Below are 18,323 nucleotides of genomic sequence, written 5' to 3'. Positions count from 1 at the left end.
GTTTCAGGAAATTTAAGTTCTTAGCTGAAATTGTTGACAAGATTATCTGTTTTACCAAAACTATAAGAACTAGTCACACAGATTAAAATAATCAAACAGATTCAACAATTCTCTGAACCATGCATGCAACTTCCATTGATTTGAAGCCATAGCTCTGGATGATATCTCCTAGCTCCAATCGATGATCATGTTCAGGTATAGGGACTATAATCAAGAATGGACGTGAGAAACCTAGAGTGGTTTGCTATCAATACAATTAAGTTCACATAATCTCATGGATGATCATGGTGAGATGTGAATCACGCAACATAATTTCAAGAAGCTGTTCATGTAAAAATCTTTTAGTTGTTAGCAGAAGAATCTGATAAAGTGAGAAACCGATCTTGTTGTCTACCACTTTTCCACCATCTTATTACTGGTTTTTTGACTTGAGATTCTCTTCTTCTTTTTCTATCTTTTTTTTGGGTTTGGTTACCTATTCAAGTTCTCAAATCAATCACAAAGAATCCATTAAAATAATAAAGTGGTGTTATTTTCAAAAGATCCCATCATCAATCACAAGATATCTCGTGTCCCCAAGCACCACCACCCATGGTGAAATTGGCCTTCATAAATCCCACCATGGTATTTGGATTCGACAAATCTTATCACTTGAGAAGAAGAGGCTTCGAACTGGGCCCTCCAAGTTTGATAGGCCTTCCATTCCAAGTATTTTTGGTTCAGCTTTCTTGTTTCATAATTAAATGCATTTTCAACTGGGTTTGAAGTAGTTCATTCATACATGGATTGGTGCATTCACAATAAATCATGTATTAAGAAGTGAAAGATTTAGATTAGGCTTAAAAATAGAAAATTATTGATTTTGGACATTAGCAAATTAATAATAATAAAAATAGATCAAATTCAGGTTTAACCGTGCACGAAAACACTATTCACATACTCATAGTTCATTGTTTATTCACTGTGTATAAATCTCATATTTTTATATTCTTATCTATTTAATTTGTACAGATTTTATTACTGATTTTTTTTCTTTTCAATTAATGAGCAATTTTATAAAATATAATTTTAGATTTTTTTTTTTAAAAAATAAGAGATTAAAAACCAAAATTGATATAAAAAAATAAACAAAGCCCTTTTTCATAAAAGCCTTATAAAAATCCAATTTGATCTCCCAAGTTTCTATGTTTGCATATTTCATCCTTGTTCTTTTAGGTTATTACACTTTGGTTTTTTTTTCACATTTCAGTTTTTAAAGGTTGAGAAGAAAGAAATTTTCACGTTTCAGTTTTTGAAGGTTAAGAAAAAAGAAAGAAAATCACCAAAAATTTTGAAGAGAGAAAAGCTTTTCGGTTGCCAGATCCTTGCCACCAAAAACTTTGATTTTGATATCTATATATTCAAGTTTAAGAGAGAAAAACTCAATGAATGTTGTTTCTACTTTAATGGACTTTAATGGTGCTAGAAAAGTAGATCGGGTCTTAATTTGGTTTTTATTTTATATGATTTTTAATTTTTAAACTAATTAATGGGTTATTAGAGGTCAATAGAATGTTTTTTTTAATATGTTTTTAAGTGAAAATAAATGAAATTTAAGTTTTGAGATCCAAAAATAGAACACATAATTTTCCTATCATCAAAAAAACCTTCAATGACAAAAAAAAACTATAGGTAATGACACATCATTTGATGAATTATAAAAATACATGCCATCCATTTTTTTAAAAAAATAGATGTGGGCCTCGACTTCCAAGCCCAGACATGTCTAATTTTGTATTTGTGAGCCGAACATACATGCTCATTCTTTCAGCACCGGCACACATGTCCCTTCTTCTTATAATAGCCCTTCAACTTTTTTGGTTAGATTTTTTTTTTATTTTACAATAAGATTCTCATTAAATAAATTTATAAAAATAATATTCAAATAATATTATCATTTTTTATGATAATATTAAAAATTATTTTTTGACTAATTTTATATGAATCTAATAATATATAATTTCCTAAAATATTTACTCATGAATATTCAATGAGAATGAAATATTAGTTTTTTTATTATAAATATTCATATAACTTTTCATAAATTTATTATTTTTATGTTTTTTAATACATTCATATCAAAATTATCAATTAATTTTTTTTAATCAAAAATTGTTTTTAAGATTATAATGAATTTTTATTTAAAAACAATAAAAAAGACATTTTTAGTCAATAAAAAAAAAGAGAAAAGGCACACATAAATAAAGGAAGGGGGTTTGATTAAAATAATTCATTTCTACTCTTTATTTCAAACCATTATTTTTTTAAAGATATTTTTTTTAATTGTCTTTAGTTTTTATGCAATAAACCACATAGCTAAAAGAGATTTATTTTTTTAAAAAGAAAAATACATTAATAAGAAAAATGAGAATTTAGACTCAAAAATCACATTTTTTCTATAAAATCTAAACCATTATTGTTCATGTGAAAACCCTTTTTATTGCCATATAATTAAATATAAAAAAATTAATAAGCTCTTTTTATAATTTATTGATTCATATATTTTTCAATTCATTTTATTAAACTCATGCATCAAATTCCCAATTCATGATTAGATTTCTCTAAGATACGAACACATGTATATTCTTTTCTTGCGTATAAAATTAATTTGAAATTCTGATGGGTTACGAACAAATTGTTCCTCAAGACAACAAGCATCTGCATGTAGGAAAATGGTACACGAACAGAATTAAAAGCAGAGCACTTCAATTCATATGCTTATGAAGATTCTTACAATGCACCCATGTTCTTGAGACCAAGGACAACCCCAACACCAATTATGTGGCCAACAGCCCCACACGCCAAGGTATCAGCAAGAGTGAACCCAGCTAGATCACCAGTTTGTAAGCCTGAGTCCCTCACCTCGAGCTTCAATCCTGCTGTAGCCTTCCTGTTTGCTGATGGAGCTAGCCCAAATCTTCCAGCAAATAGCATGAGGCTTGTGCTTGCCACCATTATCTGACAAAATGGGATTGCGAAAGCTCATGAGTCCATTTTCCTGTCCCACCATTTCTATGAACAGAGAGAACATCCATCTTTAAAAGAAAGGCGTTCGATTTCCTTCAAGAAATCAGATACATGGTCCAGTAAGATTGTTACCAAATTTGTGGGTGAACCGATGAAATCCATACGAGCACCTAGAGCTCCATTTCCCTTTCGCCTCACTGGATGAACAGCTGCCTGCGTGATGTCCAAAATATTTCAGATTTTGATCAATGTATATACATGTTCAAGAGAAGTTCAACTTAATTAACCCAAAAAAAAGAAGAAAAAAACAGTAAATAAACAGAAGAAAGAACTCTTATTAGCAACACTAACCAGGGGTCTTACAGGGGCGGCTGAGGGTCTTAGGCCATTGAATCTTGGGAGGGTATTAGCATTCATCATGGCGGCGGCTGCCATTTTGCTTCTTTGAATGCGCAAAAAATGACCAGAGAAAGCCACTCTCTCTTCTCTTATAATTCTTCATAATACAACTTGGGATCCAAAAGACCATGCATACCCACGCGAGCAATTTGTGGCTTAAGAATCTTAGAATTGGATACACTTTGGATACAGGTAGCTGACTTGGCATTATGCCATAGGACTGCCCAGTTGGATAAGGTGTTTTTTGCTGAGATTGTTTGCAAGATCTGTCTACCCAAACTATGAAAATTAAATTAAGAAAGGAAGTTAAAAATATATAAGCAAAGTTTACAAAAATCATGAGAAAGTGAAGAAGAAAATGATGGATGTCTGAATTCTAGTCACCTTAGTGGTAATATCCTAATTTGATGAATAGAACAGGGAACTAATCCCTGATTAACGTTGCGGTAATCAACACACATCCTCCAAGTCTGTCTTTCTTCTTCTTGACCTGTTACACTATACAAGATGAGAAAGGGCTATGCTAGATTGAATTATATACCAGTATCCAGCATTTCTTGAGCCAATTTCTCGATGACATCTTTCTGAGTATGTGGATAACGATATAGCTTAATATTAACCAGCTCAGCTCCTTACTGGAGCACGATTCTATGATCATGGCTATGAGAGGGAGGTAATTCCTGAGGTTCTGCAGACACATCACCAAATTCTTCCAATATAGCTTACAATTCCTTAGCTATTTCTACTGTCAACTCTGTTTCATGCAGCTCAATATTTTCTTTCGAAGGATTCAACAAATTAGTTAATTGCAACCAATTTAACTCTTGGCCATGGAAAAGTAGTGTATCGACCTCCTCCTCAACTCCAATGCCTGATATTTTGCGTCGGCCTCCCTTTTAATCCTATCTGTTTACCCTTCCACCAAAACTTCATCCACAGTCTCTTGAAATTCCACCCCAGATTATATAACCATTCTATTCCCAGGATCATGTCATAAACCCCAAGTTGCAATACAAATGCTCTTGTATTGAATGTATTCTATTGCATTTTCTATTCAAAATTATCACATAAGTTCACAAATAATCTCAGCTCCATCTGCAGCCTTAACATTCACAGGCTTGATTTTAACTCACTGGTAGTATCCACCAAAATATTCATTCTGCCTTTTGTCCTTCTCACTTCTAACCTTCACTGTTCTATATTGAGCCCCGCCAAATCTAGCATTTAGTGATATCTGACATAGCTCCCCAGAATATTCTTCAAGCACCACATCAGTGAAATCTGCTAAAGATAGCTCTTGATCCCCTCTTTCTTCCTCTGTTTCCTCCACCTCTAGCATAAACATCAGTCTGTTTTATAATTTATGACCAGGGGAATTATGATCATGCATTGGATTCCAGCCATTAACATTCCCAAATTCTATCAACATGGTGAATTCTGGATCATATTTGGGGCTGCATCTTGTAACTATGCAATCAATGACAGTAGCAATGGTGCTACTGCTATTACTATCAAGTTTTGGGTCATTACTTCCTTTTGACCTCGCCCCGTGGTGAAGCTAACGCGCTTTGGGCTTAGGGTTTATAGACTGGTGTTGAATGTAGTTTGGAGGTGAAGCCATTCTCCATCTCTCACTTTACTCTCTTCTCCCAGTCGGATGTCTTCCTTCACAATTTTCCTCTCCAAGTAACCTCAATCTTGGTGCTTTTGCAACCCACAGTTGATAGTGTGTGTGTGTGTGTGTGTGTGTAGAGAGAGAGAGAGAGAAAGAGATAAAATGACTGTAAAAAAACCACAATCAAGAAACAGAACGGGCTCACAGTTCACACCACCAAATTCACATTAACAAAATCCAATTGTGCACATATAAGAGGTTCGAAGGGACAGTACAGAAGAGCATGGCCTATCTAACAGCAGACTTCTCCAAAATTTTGCTAAATATTTTCAATACAGCAGGCAAATAAGAAATAACATGTAAAACTAGAATAACTTTTGCAAGTGACAACATACGATACTGCAAGAATGTAGAACCCTAACGAAAAGACCAGCAACCTGAAATCATGCACACAACAATCAATGATGCACACAACATCACAATCTATCATGCAAAATCCTTCACGTCTTCATTGTCCAATAATCCCGGTCTTCCACCTTTTTTTTTATTTACGCACATGGATTTGAGGGCTTTTCATACAGCATTCTATTCCTGTTTTTTTTTGGTCAAACTGCCAAAGCTATGGGACCTTTCATCAACGTGGCAGCTTCCTCTTGAACCACCACCTCCTCTTTTGGGGGCAGAAATTCACTTGCCTCGTTCTTCGAAACAGCTTCCTGCTCTTGGTTAGCAGATACACCTTCATTTGTTTGATCAGATAACGTGGTATTTTCCTCATTTGATGCTTTAGGCAATTTGCTTTTTTCATCATTTGCATATAAGTTGATCTTTTCAGAAGGCAGTTTGGGGAGGGATTTCCTCTGCGGTTTCTTTGGATGGGCAGGAGAAAGTCCTCTGATAGGAATCTTAGAAGATATTTTCTCATCCAAACTTAGACGACCTGATCGATTGCTCTGGCTATTATTTCCTTCATAGTCCGCAGGGGATGGGCTCTTCTTTCTACCTAGCTTGGGAGATTTCGCTCTTGTTGTGGGTATCTGCATCAAAGTAACAACATCAAGGCCAATGCAATTTCACTTGGATAACAGTCTTGCCGGATATATCAAGAACAAGATCACTAAAAGACCAAAGCACCCACATAGGAGGCAGAAATTGTCAAATAATATCATCTGAATCCAATGGTAGTGCACCCATTGGAAAATGCAAAAGTAAACTTCTACAGGACTTTAAACACAGAGCCGTTCATGTAGAGTTAACTAGGATGAATACAATAACAAGGATCTCGATAGCATTAGCGAGCTTCCCTGAAAAATCTTCCCAAGTATAACCTCTTAACTGAGTTGTGGTCACGAGGAGATTCAACAGAAGAGATCTTGACAAAAGAAGAATAAAGATTGTCATGACGTGGCCTTTTAACATTGGTAAACAATAGTGTTGTCCAACATAATCTGGCACAAACAGTAGCTCCACCAGGGAATACTATAATATCACTGGTGCATCTAAATGGTGAGACCCTAATAGTATTCCACAATGCAAGTTTTGTTGCCAAATTTCAAAGAGTGACATGGTAAAAACCTGCAGAGTGCAGGTACTAAGGAGTAAGCAAACAATCATTGGTACAACTCCTACACTAGTTGCAACAAAAGGCCAAATGTTACAAGCATGGACCATGGAACAACTGAATCTAACCAAGCAAGGATGCAAATAGCAGCAAGATAATCGTGTCATTAGATGGATATAATATACAAAGACAAGCACAAATGATAAGAAAATAATGATCCATGATAGTAACTTGATATGGTTACTTCAATTCAAACAATCAAGTTCTAAATAAAATCTGAGACAGATAAAAAACTGAGATCCGAAAAACAGAAAACAACACAACCCAAAATAATTGGCAATGGGATGCAATTGAAGGGACTAGTGGAGTGCAGAAATGTATTCAAGAAATGCTCAGATAGCAATTTGCAACTGGAGCATCCTATAACCCAGTCTATTTTGCATTCCCAAAAACTGCAGTGAATACACATTAACCTTAATCTTGTATGAAAGCAAAACAAAACAAAAATGCAAGAATGCAAGAGACAAACAAGCATGCCCTAGTAATAAAAAAACACATGGTTACCTTCTTTAGCTCCACCTTCAGTGGTGCAGGCTCCTGATAAAAGCTGGGCATAGGGGTTGCTTTAAAAGCCAGACTTTTCCTAAACAACTTAATCTCAGCTTCTTGGGTTTCCTGTGAGAGAACTGAATGATTGCCATGACGAGAAACAAATTCAAATAGAGATTACAGACCATAGAAATCATAAACATTTCTGTACCTTGGACTTAGCTTGCAAGGTACTCTTTTCCACTTCCTTTGCATGAATCTTTTCCTCAAGCTTAGTGTAGAACTGAACAACATAACATTAAAGATATTATGTTAGCACCATAATTGCTGCAGGGAAGCTTAAATGAAGAAAAAAGAAGGTTCAAGTGCAAAACTAACCTCCTTTCTTTTCTCAGCTCGTTCATCACACTTAAAGCTGAAACCATAATTCGGAAGTGTACCAAACTTGCGAGATTTGGCATCTTCTGCAGTGGGACTTCTACAATGAAATTAAGGAAAAACATGTGCACTCCACAGATAAGGGTAGCCTATGGACATAAAGCTGAAGATCACACTAGTTCTGCTCAGAAAAAGAAATGACATTCAAAGAAAAAAGGATACGAAGTAGATTCTGTTTCTCCTTCAGCTTTCACAACAGGCCCTTTCTTCAAAGGTTTCGCCTTCTCCCTGTATATAGCAAAAATCACCATTAACAAATGGCTCGAGAAACAAGCATTGTGGATAAATGTGATATAAAAATTCAGACAGACACATTCTGGATCAAATTTAACCAGTTAACAATTAGTAATGACTGACATGCAAGTCCAGGGCATTAAGGTAAAAAAAGAATAACAAAAAGAAAATGTGACAAATAAAAAAAATACAAGCAATACATACACAAGGCCAGCAGACAGCACTGCATCAGACTTCCCAGATTGCTGTAGCAGACAAGAGCAGAAAAATGATTAGCAAATGTGAAGATAATGATCAACACGTGGTCCGAAGGCAAAAAGCATTGTCGACCATACCTTGGATGCCTGACCCTGCCTCTCGTTGAATGAGTTACCTTTCAAAGGCTGTTTCAATTGTGAATTTACAGCAACAGAGCCATTTGAAACAGCAGTTCGAGCCACAGCATCTCTTCCATCCTTGCCCTTCACCTGAGTGGCTGACACATTTTTTGGGTTTGAGGGCTTTGCGTTGCCACTCTTTCCTGAAACCTTCTGTGATCTAGCTCTCTCTGAATTATCAGCATCTTTCACTTGGGCTTCTCCTTCCTATGTGATAAAAACACCAAGTCTAAATCAGGCTTAGTTTTAGCCGTTGTACAAAACACACAGAGCCAAACATCTCCATACCTTAGAAACAGAAAATCCATTGATTCCCACATATACCTTTAATTCACCCTCGACTTCCCTGGTGGACAGATTATCATTAGTACAATCATCAACCTTAAAAGTGTTTCCCATGCTCCCACTTAAATTATTCGAAACAACACCATCCTCTCCAGCAGCAGCACTTTGCTCATGAACACCATTTTGATGGACAGTCTCAAGCCCATCATCAGGGAAAAGATGATAATCAGAATCCATCACACTCTGCAAGGAAGAATAGTTAAATATATAAAACAAACTTAAGCAACTAAAAGATGATTAGACAAAACACAAAGCATACACTGAGCACTAACAATTAGACTGCAAAAATTGTTTCTCTGTTTCCATATAATAACCGAGTCATAATTACAAACCCAAAGCTATTAAACATCGAAAATAATCCTCAATCTCACCCTCCTTCGTTGTCTACACAGAAACAAGCCCCTCACAAATTTCATTGTGCTTCAAAACCCAAAATTGCACTCATTAACCAGCACAATTTCCAGAAAAATGTCTAACAAACTGTGTTTACAAAACACTAGATTACAAAGAAAAAGGATGGCTAAGTACCTAGTTAACTCAATTCAATCTATAACAATTTCACTAATCCCAACCATTTTTCCCTCCCCCACTTTCTCAGCAACCAAACAAGACTTAAACAAATGAATTTCTAATCCTCAAGAAAATCAGAATCAAATCAGTACAAAAACCAATATTGCTCAACAAATTAGTTAAAAGAATGTCAGCATTTCCAAGTCTCAAATCCCGCCTTTTAACACTGATCTGCTCATAGCCAAAAAAAAAAAAAACAAGCAAACAAAAACCAACACTCCGTTAAGTACCAAACAAGTTCACTAACCACTCAAATCTAACTCTACAGTGAGAGAGAGAAAGAATAACATGAAAAAGTTTTCTCAGCAACCAAACAGGAAAAAAACAACGAAACTCCCGATAACTTCCTTACCTCGAAACGCGTGCAGCGAAAATCAAAACTTCATCAATCAAGTAGAAGACAGTGACAGATTTATCAATGGCTATGAAGGATCTGAGATAAGACCGGGCACAGTGAACCGCAGGATCCGACCCGAAAGAGTAAGATCGATCTCTGTTCGGATTATTTTTCTCTAAAAATAAAAATAAAATTATTTAGTAGTGTATTTTTTTTATGTTTTAGGATTCCAAAGGCTGAAGACTCCAATCCATTTTATTTCCTTCCTTCCAGGTCATTCACTCTACACCCACGCTGTATGCTTAAAAGAGAGGGGAAGGAGGTATGGTGTATACGTATAATTATACGGTTATAGAAGAGTAAGTAGATAAGGATATACGGTTATTTTAAGTAACTGATTAATAATTAGTGGACAATTAACAGTTGCTAATGGAGTGGTCCTACTTAGGATGAAATTTATTAACCACTTTTTTTTTTTTTTGTGATTATTGGGTATTGTTTTTTTATTATGAAATGGGAAAGATATATGGGGAGTGGTGAGTGCATTTTTGTCCTCCTATTTGTCAATACATGCACTTTTTTTAAATTTCAAATTGGATCTTATTATAAAAAAAAATTAATTTCATCCATCGAGGATAGTGGGATGGTGTTGTACCTTTAATTCTTTCAATCATCAAATTTCAAATACTGTGGTTAATTTTATTTTACTAATTGTAATATTTTTTAATTTTAAATTTTAATTATTTGTGTAAATGTGTAAATAAATATAAATGAGAACATGCCTCTTTGTTTTTGCTTTACTTTTTTTTTATTTTAAATTAATTTTTTAGGTGTTTTTAAATCATTTTGATGTGTTAATGCCAAAAATAATTTTTAAAATTTAAAAAATATATTATTTTGATATATTTTCAAGTGAAAATTTTTTTAAAAAGTAACCGCAACCATATTTCCAAACACGTTTATATATAATAATGGTATGTGATTGGTTTTTCAAATTTTTTATGTTTATTTTATTGTAATTAAAAAAATGTTTTATTGATGTTGTTATAATCTTTTAAAATTGATTAAAATTTGAAAAATTTCATCTCAGTTAAAATAACCTAAAAGTAAACCTTCATACTAATTTACCAATTGAAAATCACAAAAATATATGGTGATTATATATATATATATATATATATATATATATATATATAATTTGGCACTCATAATTTTTTAATATTTGATTATTAGTGCTCAATTAACCTAAAAAAGAGTACCATTCTAGCCGGTTAGGTTTCCATGGAATTTGTAAATTGATTTTTTTGAGACTCTTTTACGTTAAGTAAGGTTTATTGATCTTAAATAAAATTAAGTTGCAAATTCCGTAGATTTGTTTTAATATGCATTAATTGTGGAAATTTATAAATTAAATTTTGATAAATGAATTGAATTATGCTTTAAATCTAGAGAAGATGTGACTAGACATGATAACTTGGCTGTAAAAAATTTTGAGGTTACATGAAACAGCCTGAGCAAAAGTTCTACTGTCCCTTTTACAGCCAAATCATCTCCTTCCTGCATTTATTCCTCATGGTGCCAGTGTCATCTTTGTGTCAAAATTAAATATTTTAATATATATATTTTTAATTTTTTTATTAACACGGGTGTTTGGTCTAGCTTGCATGTATCTCGATTAATTTCACGAGTCCTGAAAGTAACGATTATGTAAGCCTCTAGTGATTATGAGGTAACTCAAACTCGTGATCATTGGGAAACAAACCTAAGGTCTGACCAATTGAGCTATCTTTTCAGGTTATTTTTTTTATTTTACTTATTTTACTCGGTATTATCGAACCTATTTCAAGATATAATCGTAGCCAAGTAAAAATAATCAAATGAGAATTGACTAGGTAAAACTCAAATAATTTAGATAGTTAGCTCGTAACTTGATCAATTCAGTCAAAATTTATGTTAATTTTTGTAAAACATTATTGAAATGATTTCATTTAAAATCCTTCATTTCAAGGCATCAATGGAACTGAGTTTAGTAACTTCGATTCTATTCCAAGTGAGTGTTCTTTTCAAATATCCCTTTCCACCAGTGTTGTATAACTACAATTAAATGCAAAGTCCTTTGTGATAAGAAGGAGAAGGGCCAAACACACCATGTTACCATGCTAGTTTGAAACTTGAATTTCAGTGGGACGGTTGGGAATTTAAAGAAGGGGGAAAAAGGGGAGGTTAGGCAAACAAATTGACCAACATAAAAATTAACGTTTCCTTAATGTAATTCAAAGAGAGATTTACTCACAAATTACATGATGGCAACTCTATCGGTTTAAGGAAACTCTATCGGTTCAGGAAATTAAACCTGTTTGAAATTGTGATAGTGGTTATAATTTTAAATGTTTTTTGCTTAAAAATATATTAAAATAATATTTCTTTTATTTTTTTTAATCATTTTTAATATCAGCCCATCAAAATAATATGAAAATATAAAAATATTTCAAAATTTTTGGGAACATGATTTGCACCGCGTTCCCAAACAAGATCGATAGCTTTCTTGATTTTCAATAACATGACTGTTTGTTTTTGTATTTTAAAAGTGTTTTTTTTTTTTAAAAATAATTTTTTTTGTCTTTTCTTCAAATTATTTTTTTGTGTTTTCTGATCATTCTAATATGTTATTATCCAAAATTATCTACAAAAACAAAAAAATATTATTTTAAAGTATTTCTAAATAAAAAATAATTATATTTTCAAGCAACCGTAATCTCATCACAGTTCCATAGATAATTAGATGAGAAGAAAAGGTTGGTGGTCAAATTTAAAGAAATTGGGTTGCTTTCATGGGAGTGCGTTTGCATCACCTTCATGACAAGAGAGGCAAATACTTTTAAGCCAAGTTGGGTAGGGATAGGTAAGATTTTGCGCTGTATGATGGTTTCGTCAACCTTTGACATTGTCTCTCCCACGAATCGATGAGTACTATGTTGTCACAGCGGTTCCATTCTTCTTACAATATTTTTTTCACTTACAAATTATAGTAACAAATAACAGATTTCAGGCTGTTCAAAGTGGGTGGGTGCAACACTAATAAAATGTTGTTTATTTATACAGAATCTAGAGAGAAAAAAAACCAAAATTAATTGAAATGACATTCAGCTTTGAGGTTCTGTCTGTTTTTGCAATGGTACTGTTTTGATATGTTGGTGTTAAAAATAAAATTTAAAAAATATTTTGATATATTTTTAAATTAAAAATACTTTGAAAAATAAATATTATCACAATATCAAATATCTTAATGTTACTGAGTAATTTAGATGATTAGATGGAATTTCCTTTTATAAATACTTCTCTACTTAAAGGGCATTTCATGAACTGCGAAGTTATATATTTCATTGCTTTTTCAAAAAAAAATTGTAAACAAAAAATTATTTTTAAAATTTGGAAATAACTTAATGTAAATTTGAGAAAAGTATTTCAATAGTGATTATTATTATTATTATTATTATTATTATGAAGCTAGACCTCAACCATTTTTTTCAATAATGAAAGTATTCTTATTCTCATAATTAATAATAATGTAATAATAACAATAAAGATTGTAATAAAGCTTAGAATGGTAACAAGATTTTACCAATATGCTTTGATTAGAAGAATGTGGATATTTAGAGTTCAAAAAGGTTTTCCGCTAGGATAATTAAAATAATAATAAAATTAATTTTAAGAGGTATAGTTTAATTAATTATATTATAGATTTATTTTTTAAAAGTTATAAGTTCGAGTTTCACAAATCTCAGGATCACTAGAGATTTACATAGTTGTGAACTTTAGAATCGTAAGATTAATTGAGATATATATAAGCTGATCCGGACATTTATATTAATTAAAAAAATAGTAATAAAGCTTTTTAAAAGAAAAGTGAGAATACCGTATAATTACAGAATTTTATGACAGTCACATGGCTAAGGAGTGGGCACGTGAGCAATCCAGAGGGTGAGCACCCATGAAGAGGCAATGTTGACACCCAGAGCTGCTTAGCGATGAATGCAGGTGTCCCTACTGATTCCAGACATTCTCTAGCATCTGAACGTGTAATGTGAGTCCTACTACACCAGATTGGGTCCCAACACGTGGCATGTTTGAGGGTCAACGCAAGTCAAAGGCAAGTGTCATCAGTTTAGCTAGGCCTTGTTTCTTGCCTGTACTCTTTCTACTCTTCGAACATATTTTTTTATTTTTTTTTAAATATCATATGTATTGGGTCATACCTTGCTTATATTTTGAATATATCCATTCATACACACCGTTTTTTCACATTTTTTTCTTTGTATTTAAATTTGAAACAATAATAGGGTGACCAATTCTTTCTGAGTATCTATGGAAAAGTTTGATAAAAGTTGTATTTAAAAATATTTTTCACTTAAAAATATATTAAAATAATATATTTTTATACTTTATAAAATTTATTTTTGACATCAGTACATCAAAACGATAAAAAAAATTATCATCTATTAAAGAATCATTTCAACTCAAAAACTTAAGTTTTTAGGTGAGGTTCCAAGATATAATTTATATTATTTTCTAACACACATCCTCATGTAAAAACCCTTTAGACTTAAAACTTGCATAGACGTACATTACCTTGTGCTTGATTTTTTTATCAAATAAATGAGGATGGTGAGATTCAAACTCGTGATCGTTTGGTCATTAAGCCTCTGATACCATGTCAAAAAACCATCTCAACCCAAAAACTTAAATTTTTAGGTGAAATCCTAAGATATGATTTATATTATTTTCTAACACCCCCAGCTGGTTCAAAATTTGTGAGTTTAATATTGATAATTGATTAAATTTGCTAATCTTGAAATTCTCCAAAATAAATGATTCGTGCTGGGGAATTTCTTATTTGGTACTCTTGATAAAATAGAAGATTTGTGCTGTCTATTTTCTATCTTAAACGTCTAATTATTGTTTACTTTTAACCCAAGGTTAGGCCTACAAAAATTCCTATCCCATCATTAATAGTAGGGAAACTCTTGTTGTGGATTATGATTGAAAGAGACAATAAATTGAAATATAATTTTATAAGGAATTTTCTTTCTCAAAAAAAGAAAAATATTTTTGCCATCTATAGAAGCAACAGTTCAATAGACACCCAGGCCCGACATTTTTTTGGTGTACTATCTTGTGTATAAATAAAACTTTTTCTTCATTAATTGTTAAACAAAACTAATAATCTAGATTTTAATCTTGAAAAAAATAAAATAATATTATTTTATTAAAAATAATTAATTTAATAATTCAATTCTTTTTAAATTAATATTCGGGTAAGATGTGATAACTATGTTAATTGTACTTAAAGATTGATAAATTTATAAAACAAAAAATTAATTGATAAGAGACTCATTATCTCTTTTTTATCGTCAAAAGATGCACTGATACAAAACCCAAAAAGTCACATCTTACTTTTTTTAGCGTTTTAAAAGTATTTTTTAAAAAAATTTAAATTTTTATTTTATTTTTTTATTTTATTTTTAAATTAATGTTTTTTTTATATTTTCAGATCATTTTGATGTGCTGATATCAAAAATAATTTTTTTTTAAAATAAAAATATTATTATTAACTCAAAAAATATTATTGTTAACTCAAAAAATATTTATATTACATTTATAGCAAAAATTAATTTATTAAAAAAACTAAGAAAATATAAAAATATAATTTTAATCTCTTACATTGCTTAAAAACTCTTGTATATATTATTATTTTTTCTTCATTTGATAAAACTGGTATTGAAAAATACAAAAAATTGGTATTGAAAAACTATGGAGAATTTCTAAGATATATTTTCCAAACTCAATGTAAATTTAAAAAATTAAAAAATCATTTTTTTTAATTTTCTAGATGAAGAAATATTACATTTGAATAAAAAATTTTAGTTTTCAATTTTCTAACCCTTTTTTTTCCAGAAAATTAGGGTATTACCCTGTTTCTCAATTACCCTTTTTATATTTCAACGAGATAGATACAAAGAAATACATGAAATATAAAAATATATTTATTAATATTAAACTCAAAGGAGGTGACTATATATTAGAATAAGAATCATACGTAGAACTTAAATTTATATATAATAGGCTATGGGAACTCATGCATATGGTTTAAGTTTGAAAGTATCTAAAGTTGAGACGTTTCCTTTCCCTTTATCATATAAGAATTTCTACACTACAATCATTTTTTGTGACTATTCTTATATGATATTTTTTTTATCATATAATAAAAACAAACAGGGTTATTCATCTGTTTATTTTTATGTTTTAAAAATATTTTAAAAAAAACTTGAAATTTTTTTATTTTTTTATTTTAAATTAATATTTTTTGATGTTTTCAGATTATTTGGATATACTAATGTTAAAAATAATTTTTAAAAAATAAAAAATATATTATTTTAATGTATTTATGAATAAAAAGCACCTTAAAAAGTAACCGAACAAGCTCGACTTTCAAGAATTTGAAGATATAACAATCTCTAAATTAATACTTGGATATCTCCCATTGCTTTAGAGATATTTTTAATATGACTAATAAAAATAATAAAATTATTATGACGTGATATTGAAACCAAGACAAGAAGTCTAATAGTGATAATTTTGATATTTTATTTAAATATTCGACTTGACTTCATAACTAAATATATTATAAAGAATGACGGCTGAAAGGAAGAATGATGGTTGAAGGGAAAAGCTCCATGCTTCTAGTAAGAGCCTCCTATTCCAATGACCAAGCTGATAAGGGCAGAACTCTTCGAGTCAGGGTCTGGAAGCAGATTACACCACTGAGGGCATGTTTATTTCTTGAAAATTAAAAAAATTATTTTTAAAATTTTTTTGTGTTTATTTATTATTAGAAAAGATAGTCAACAAAAAATATTTTCCATTCAAAGAAAAATACTTTTCGATCAACGGACTTTTCAGTTAAAGAAAAACACCGGAAAGAAAAATTTGACTTGGTTTCCAGGAAAGTGTTTTCTTTTTTGCTGTGTTTGTTTTCTGGAAAGTGATTTCCGGAAAAATATTTTCCAAACTTTCATGTGTTTGTTTGTCATTAGAAAAGTTGGTCAACGGAAAACACTTTCCAGTCAAAGGAAAATTTGGCTTGGTTTTCAGGAAAGTGTTTTCCTGAAAAATTTGGACGGAAAACATTTTCCGGAAGTTGTGAAAAATTTAGAAATATCATTATTTGCTTATTATATCAAATTTAATCCTCAAACTTTTGATTGCTATATATATTTTGTTTTGAATATTTATTTTTTAATTTCATCTCTTAAAATTTAATTTTTATATTAACTTTGGTCCTTATTTTTATAATTGCTATTTGCTTTTTCCTTATCATTTTTTTATTGAAATTTTTTATCTATCAAATTTGGTCCTCATTCTTTTGATTGTTACTTACTTTATTTGAAATAATTTATGAAATGTTAATTATTATTATTTCAATTTCTTGATCTTTCAATTTTTTTATTTTTTATTTGATCTCTATTATTTTGATTATTATTTATTTTATCTGAGATCATTTATGAAATTATATTTTTTTTCAATTTCATTCTCATTCAATTTTTTAATTTGTAAAATTTGTTCCTCATTATTTTAATAAACTTGAAAAAATAAAATATTAATAAGTTATTTTCCAGCTCATTTTCCATAACATAACCAAACATTAGAAAGAGTCTTCCAACTTATTTTCCATTACACTACCAAACATCGAAAAATATTTTCCTGAAATTCACTTTTCCCGGAATTCACTTTTCAAAAGAAAACTACTTTCCAGCAAACAAACGGGGCCTATACAAATACCTTATGTAAAAAGGTATTTATTTATGAAAAATATGAAAAAAAAGTGTTTAAAAATAATGAATAACCTCTAAAATATATTTTTCAAACTTGGTATAAATTTGGAAAGCTAGAAGGCTAGTATTCTAGTTTGTTAGATGGATTTGTCTTTTAACAGGTAGTTCTATTTTTATAGAAAATTTTGGTATTGTTGATTTTTTTTTTATTTGGATATCATCATATCATTTTAAAGGATGAGGCTGGTCTTGTTTAGGATTTGTGATTGTCCTTTCCAATAAGTGCACTTCTTGAACATCGAACTTGTATTCTAACCTTTGAAGAAATATAATAATATCTTAATTGCTAGACTAATATTTTATTAGTAGATATTGTTCTATTTACGAACTAACTCCTAGTTTTCTAGATGGTGAAATATAGCATTTAAACATAAAGTTTCATTTTTTTAAAAAAAAAAACTCTTAATTTTCCAAAAAACTGGAGCATTACTCTGTTTTTTAACAACCCCTTTGTATTAATTAATTAATTACAAAAGAAGAAGAAGACATGAAAGATAAATATATGTTTGTAAATATTGAACTCAAGATTACTTATCATAGTGTTGAATTTTTGAATAACATATACATAATAAAAATAATAAAACAAAATTATTTGAAAGTTCTTAGAAACCATTAAACAGATATAGAGTTGTTTAAGAATTTATTATCTGAAGATCTGATTTTTTTGACTTTGAATAATTATTTAAAAGTTAGGTTATAACAAACCACAAATCGTCCAATTATCCGGTCTCCAACAATAACTCTTATAAATCACCGGTAAGAAAACTCCTAAATTCCTATTTAGAAAAGAGGAATTATTATGCCTAGAGTGATAGCTTTTTATTTTGTGATTTATATAATTTTTCTGTCTAATAGACAACCTTTTAAAGAAAGAGAGGCATAACTTTATATTTATAGAGAATCTTAAAAACTCTATAAATAGCAAAATACTTATTTGCTCCTTAAATAATATCCGTATATTATTTAAGGATAATTTTAGAAATTTAATTAATCAAATTCC

General features: G+C 30.6%; 2 protein-coding genes across 4 annotated transcripts; both read right to left on the bottom strand.

The window, feature by feature from the left end:
* Positions 1 to 2,725: 2,725 nt before the first annotated feature.
* On the bottom strand, positions 2,726 to 3,527 carry LOC133674400 (photosystem I reaction center subunit psaK, chloroplastic-like). 2 transcript variants are annotated; one of them, XM_062095485.1, is made up of 3 exons: positions 3,370 to 3,527; positions 3,139 to 3,219; positions 2,726 to 2,997 (listed from the first exon to the last, which is right to left on the bottom strand). In XM_062095485.1, the coding sequence occupies exons 1-3, from the start codon at positions 3,439 to 3,441 to the stop codon at positions 2,770 to 2,772; spliced, it is 381 nt and encodes a 126-aa protein (XP_061951469.1). In that variant the 5' UTR covers positions 3,442 to 3,527; the 3' UTR covers positions 2,726 to 2,769. The 2 variants fall into 2 exon arrangements, with proteins under 2 accessions (XP_061951469.1, XP_061951468.1); XM_062095484.1 differs by having other exon boundaries at positions 3,358 to 3,523.
* Positions 3,528 to 5,209: 1,682 nt separating this feature from the next.
* On the bottom strand, positions 5,210 to 9,731 carry LOC133674399 (protein WVD2-like 5). 2 transcript variants are annotated; one of them, XM_062095483.1, is made up of 9 exons: positions 9,447 to 9,731; positions 8,504 to 8,707; positions 8,138 to 8,386; positions 8,007 to 8,047; positions 7,731 to 7,796; positions 7,509 to 7,608; positions 7,342 to 7,413; positions 7,146 to 7,256; positions 5,210 to 6,057 (listed from the first exon to the last, which is right to left on the bottom strand). In XM_062095483.1, the coding sequence occupies exons 2-9, from the start codon at positions 8,699 to 8,701 to the stop codon at positions 5,626 to 5,628; spliced, it is 1,269 nt and encodes a 422-aa protein (XP_061951467.1). In that variant the 5' UTR covers positions 8,702 to 8,707; positions 9,447 to 9,731; the 3' UTR covers positions 5,210 to 5,625. The 2 variants fall into 2 exon arrangements, with proteins under 2 accessions (XP_061951467.1, XP_061951466.1); XM_062095482.1 differs by having other exon boundaries at positions 8,468 to 8,707; positions 9,447 to 9,730.
* Between the last annotated feature and the right edge of the window lie 8,592 nt (positions 9,732 to 18,323).

The sequence above is a fragment of the Populus nigra genome, chromosome 15, assembly GCF_951802175.1.
Source record: "Populus nigra chromosome 15, ddPopNigr1.1, whole genome shotgun sequence".
In the NCBI taxonomy this organism is placed as follows: domain Eukaryota; kingdom Viridiplantae; phylum Streptophyta; class Magnoliopsida; order Malpighiales; family Salicaceae; genus Populus; species Populus nigra.
Note: the sequence above shows the minus strand (reverse complement) of the source record. Positions and strands in the feature narration are given on the sequence as shown.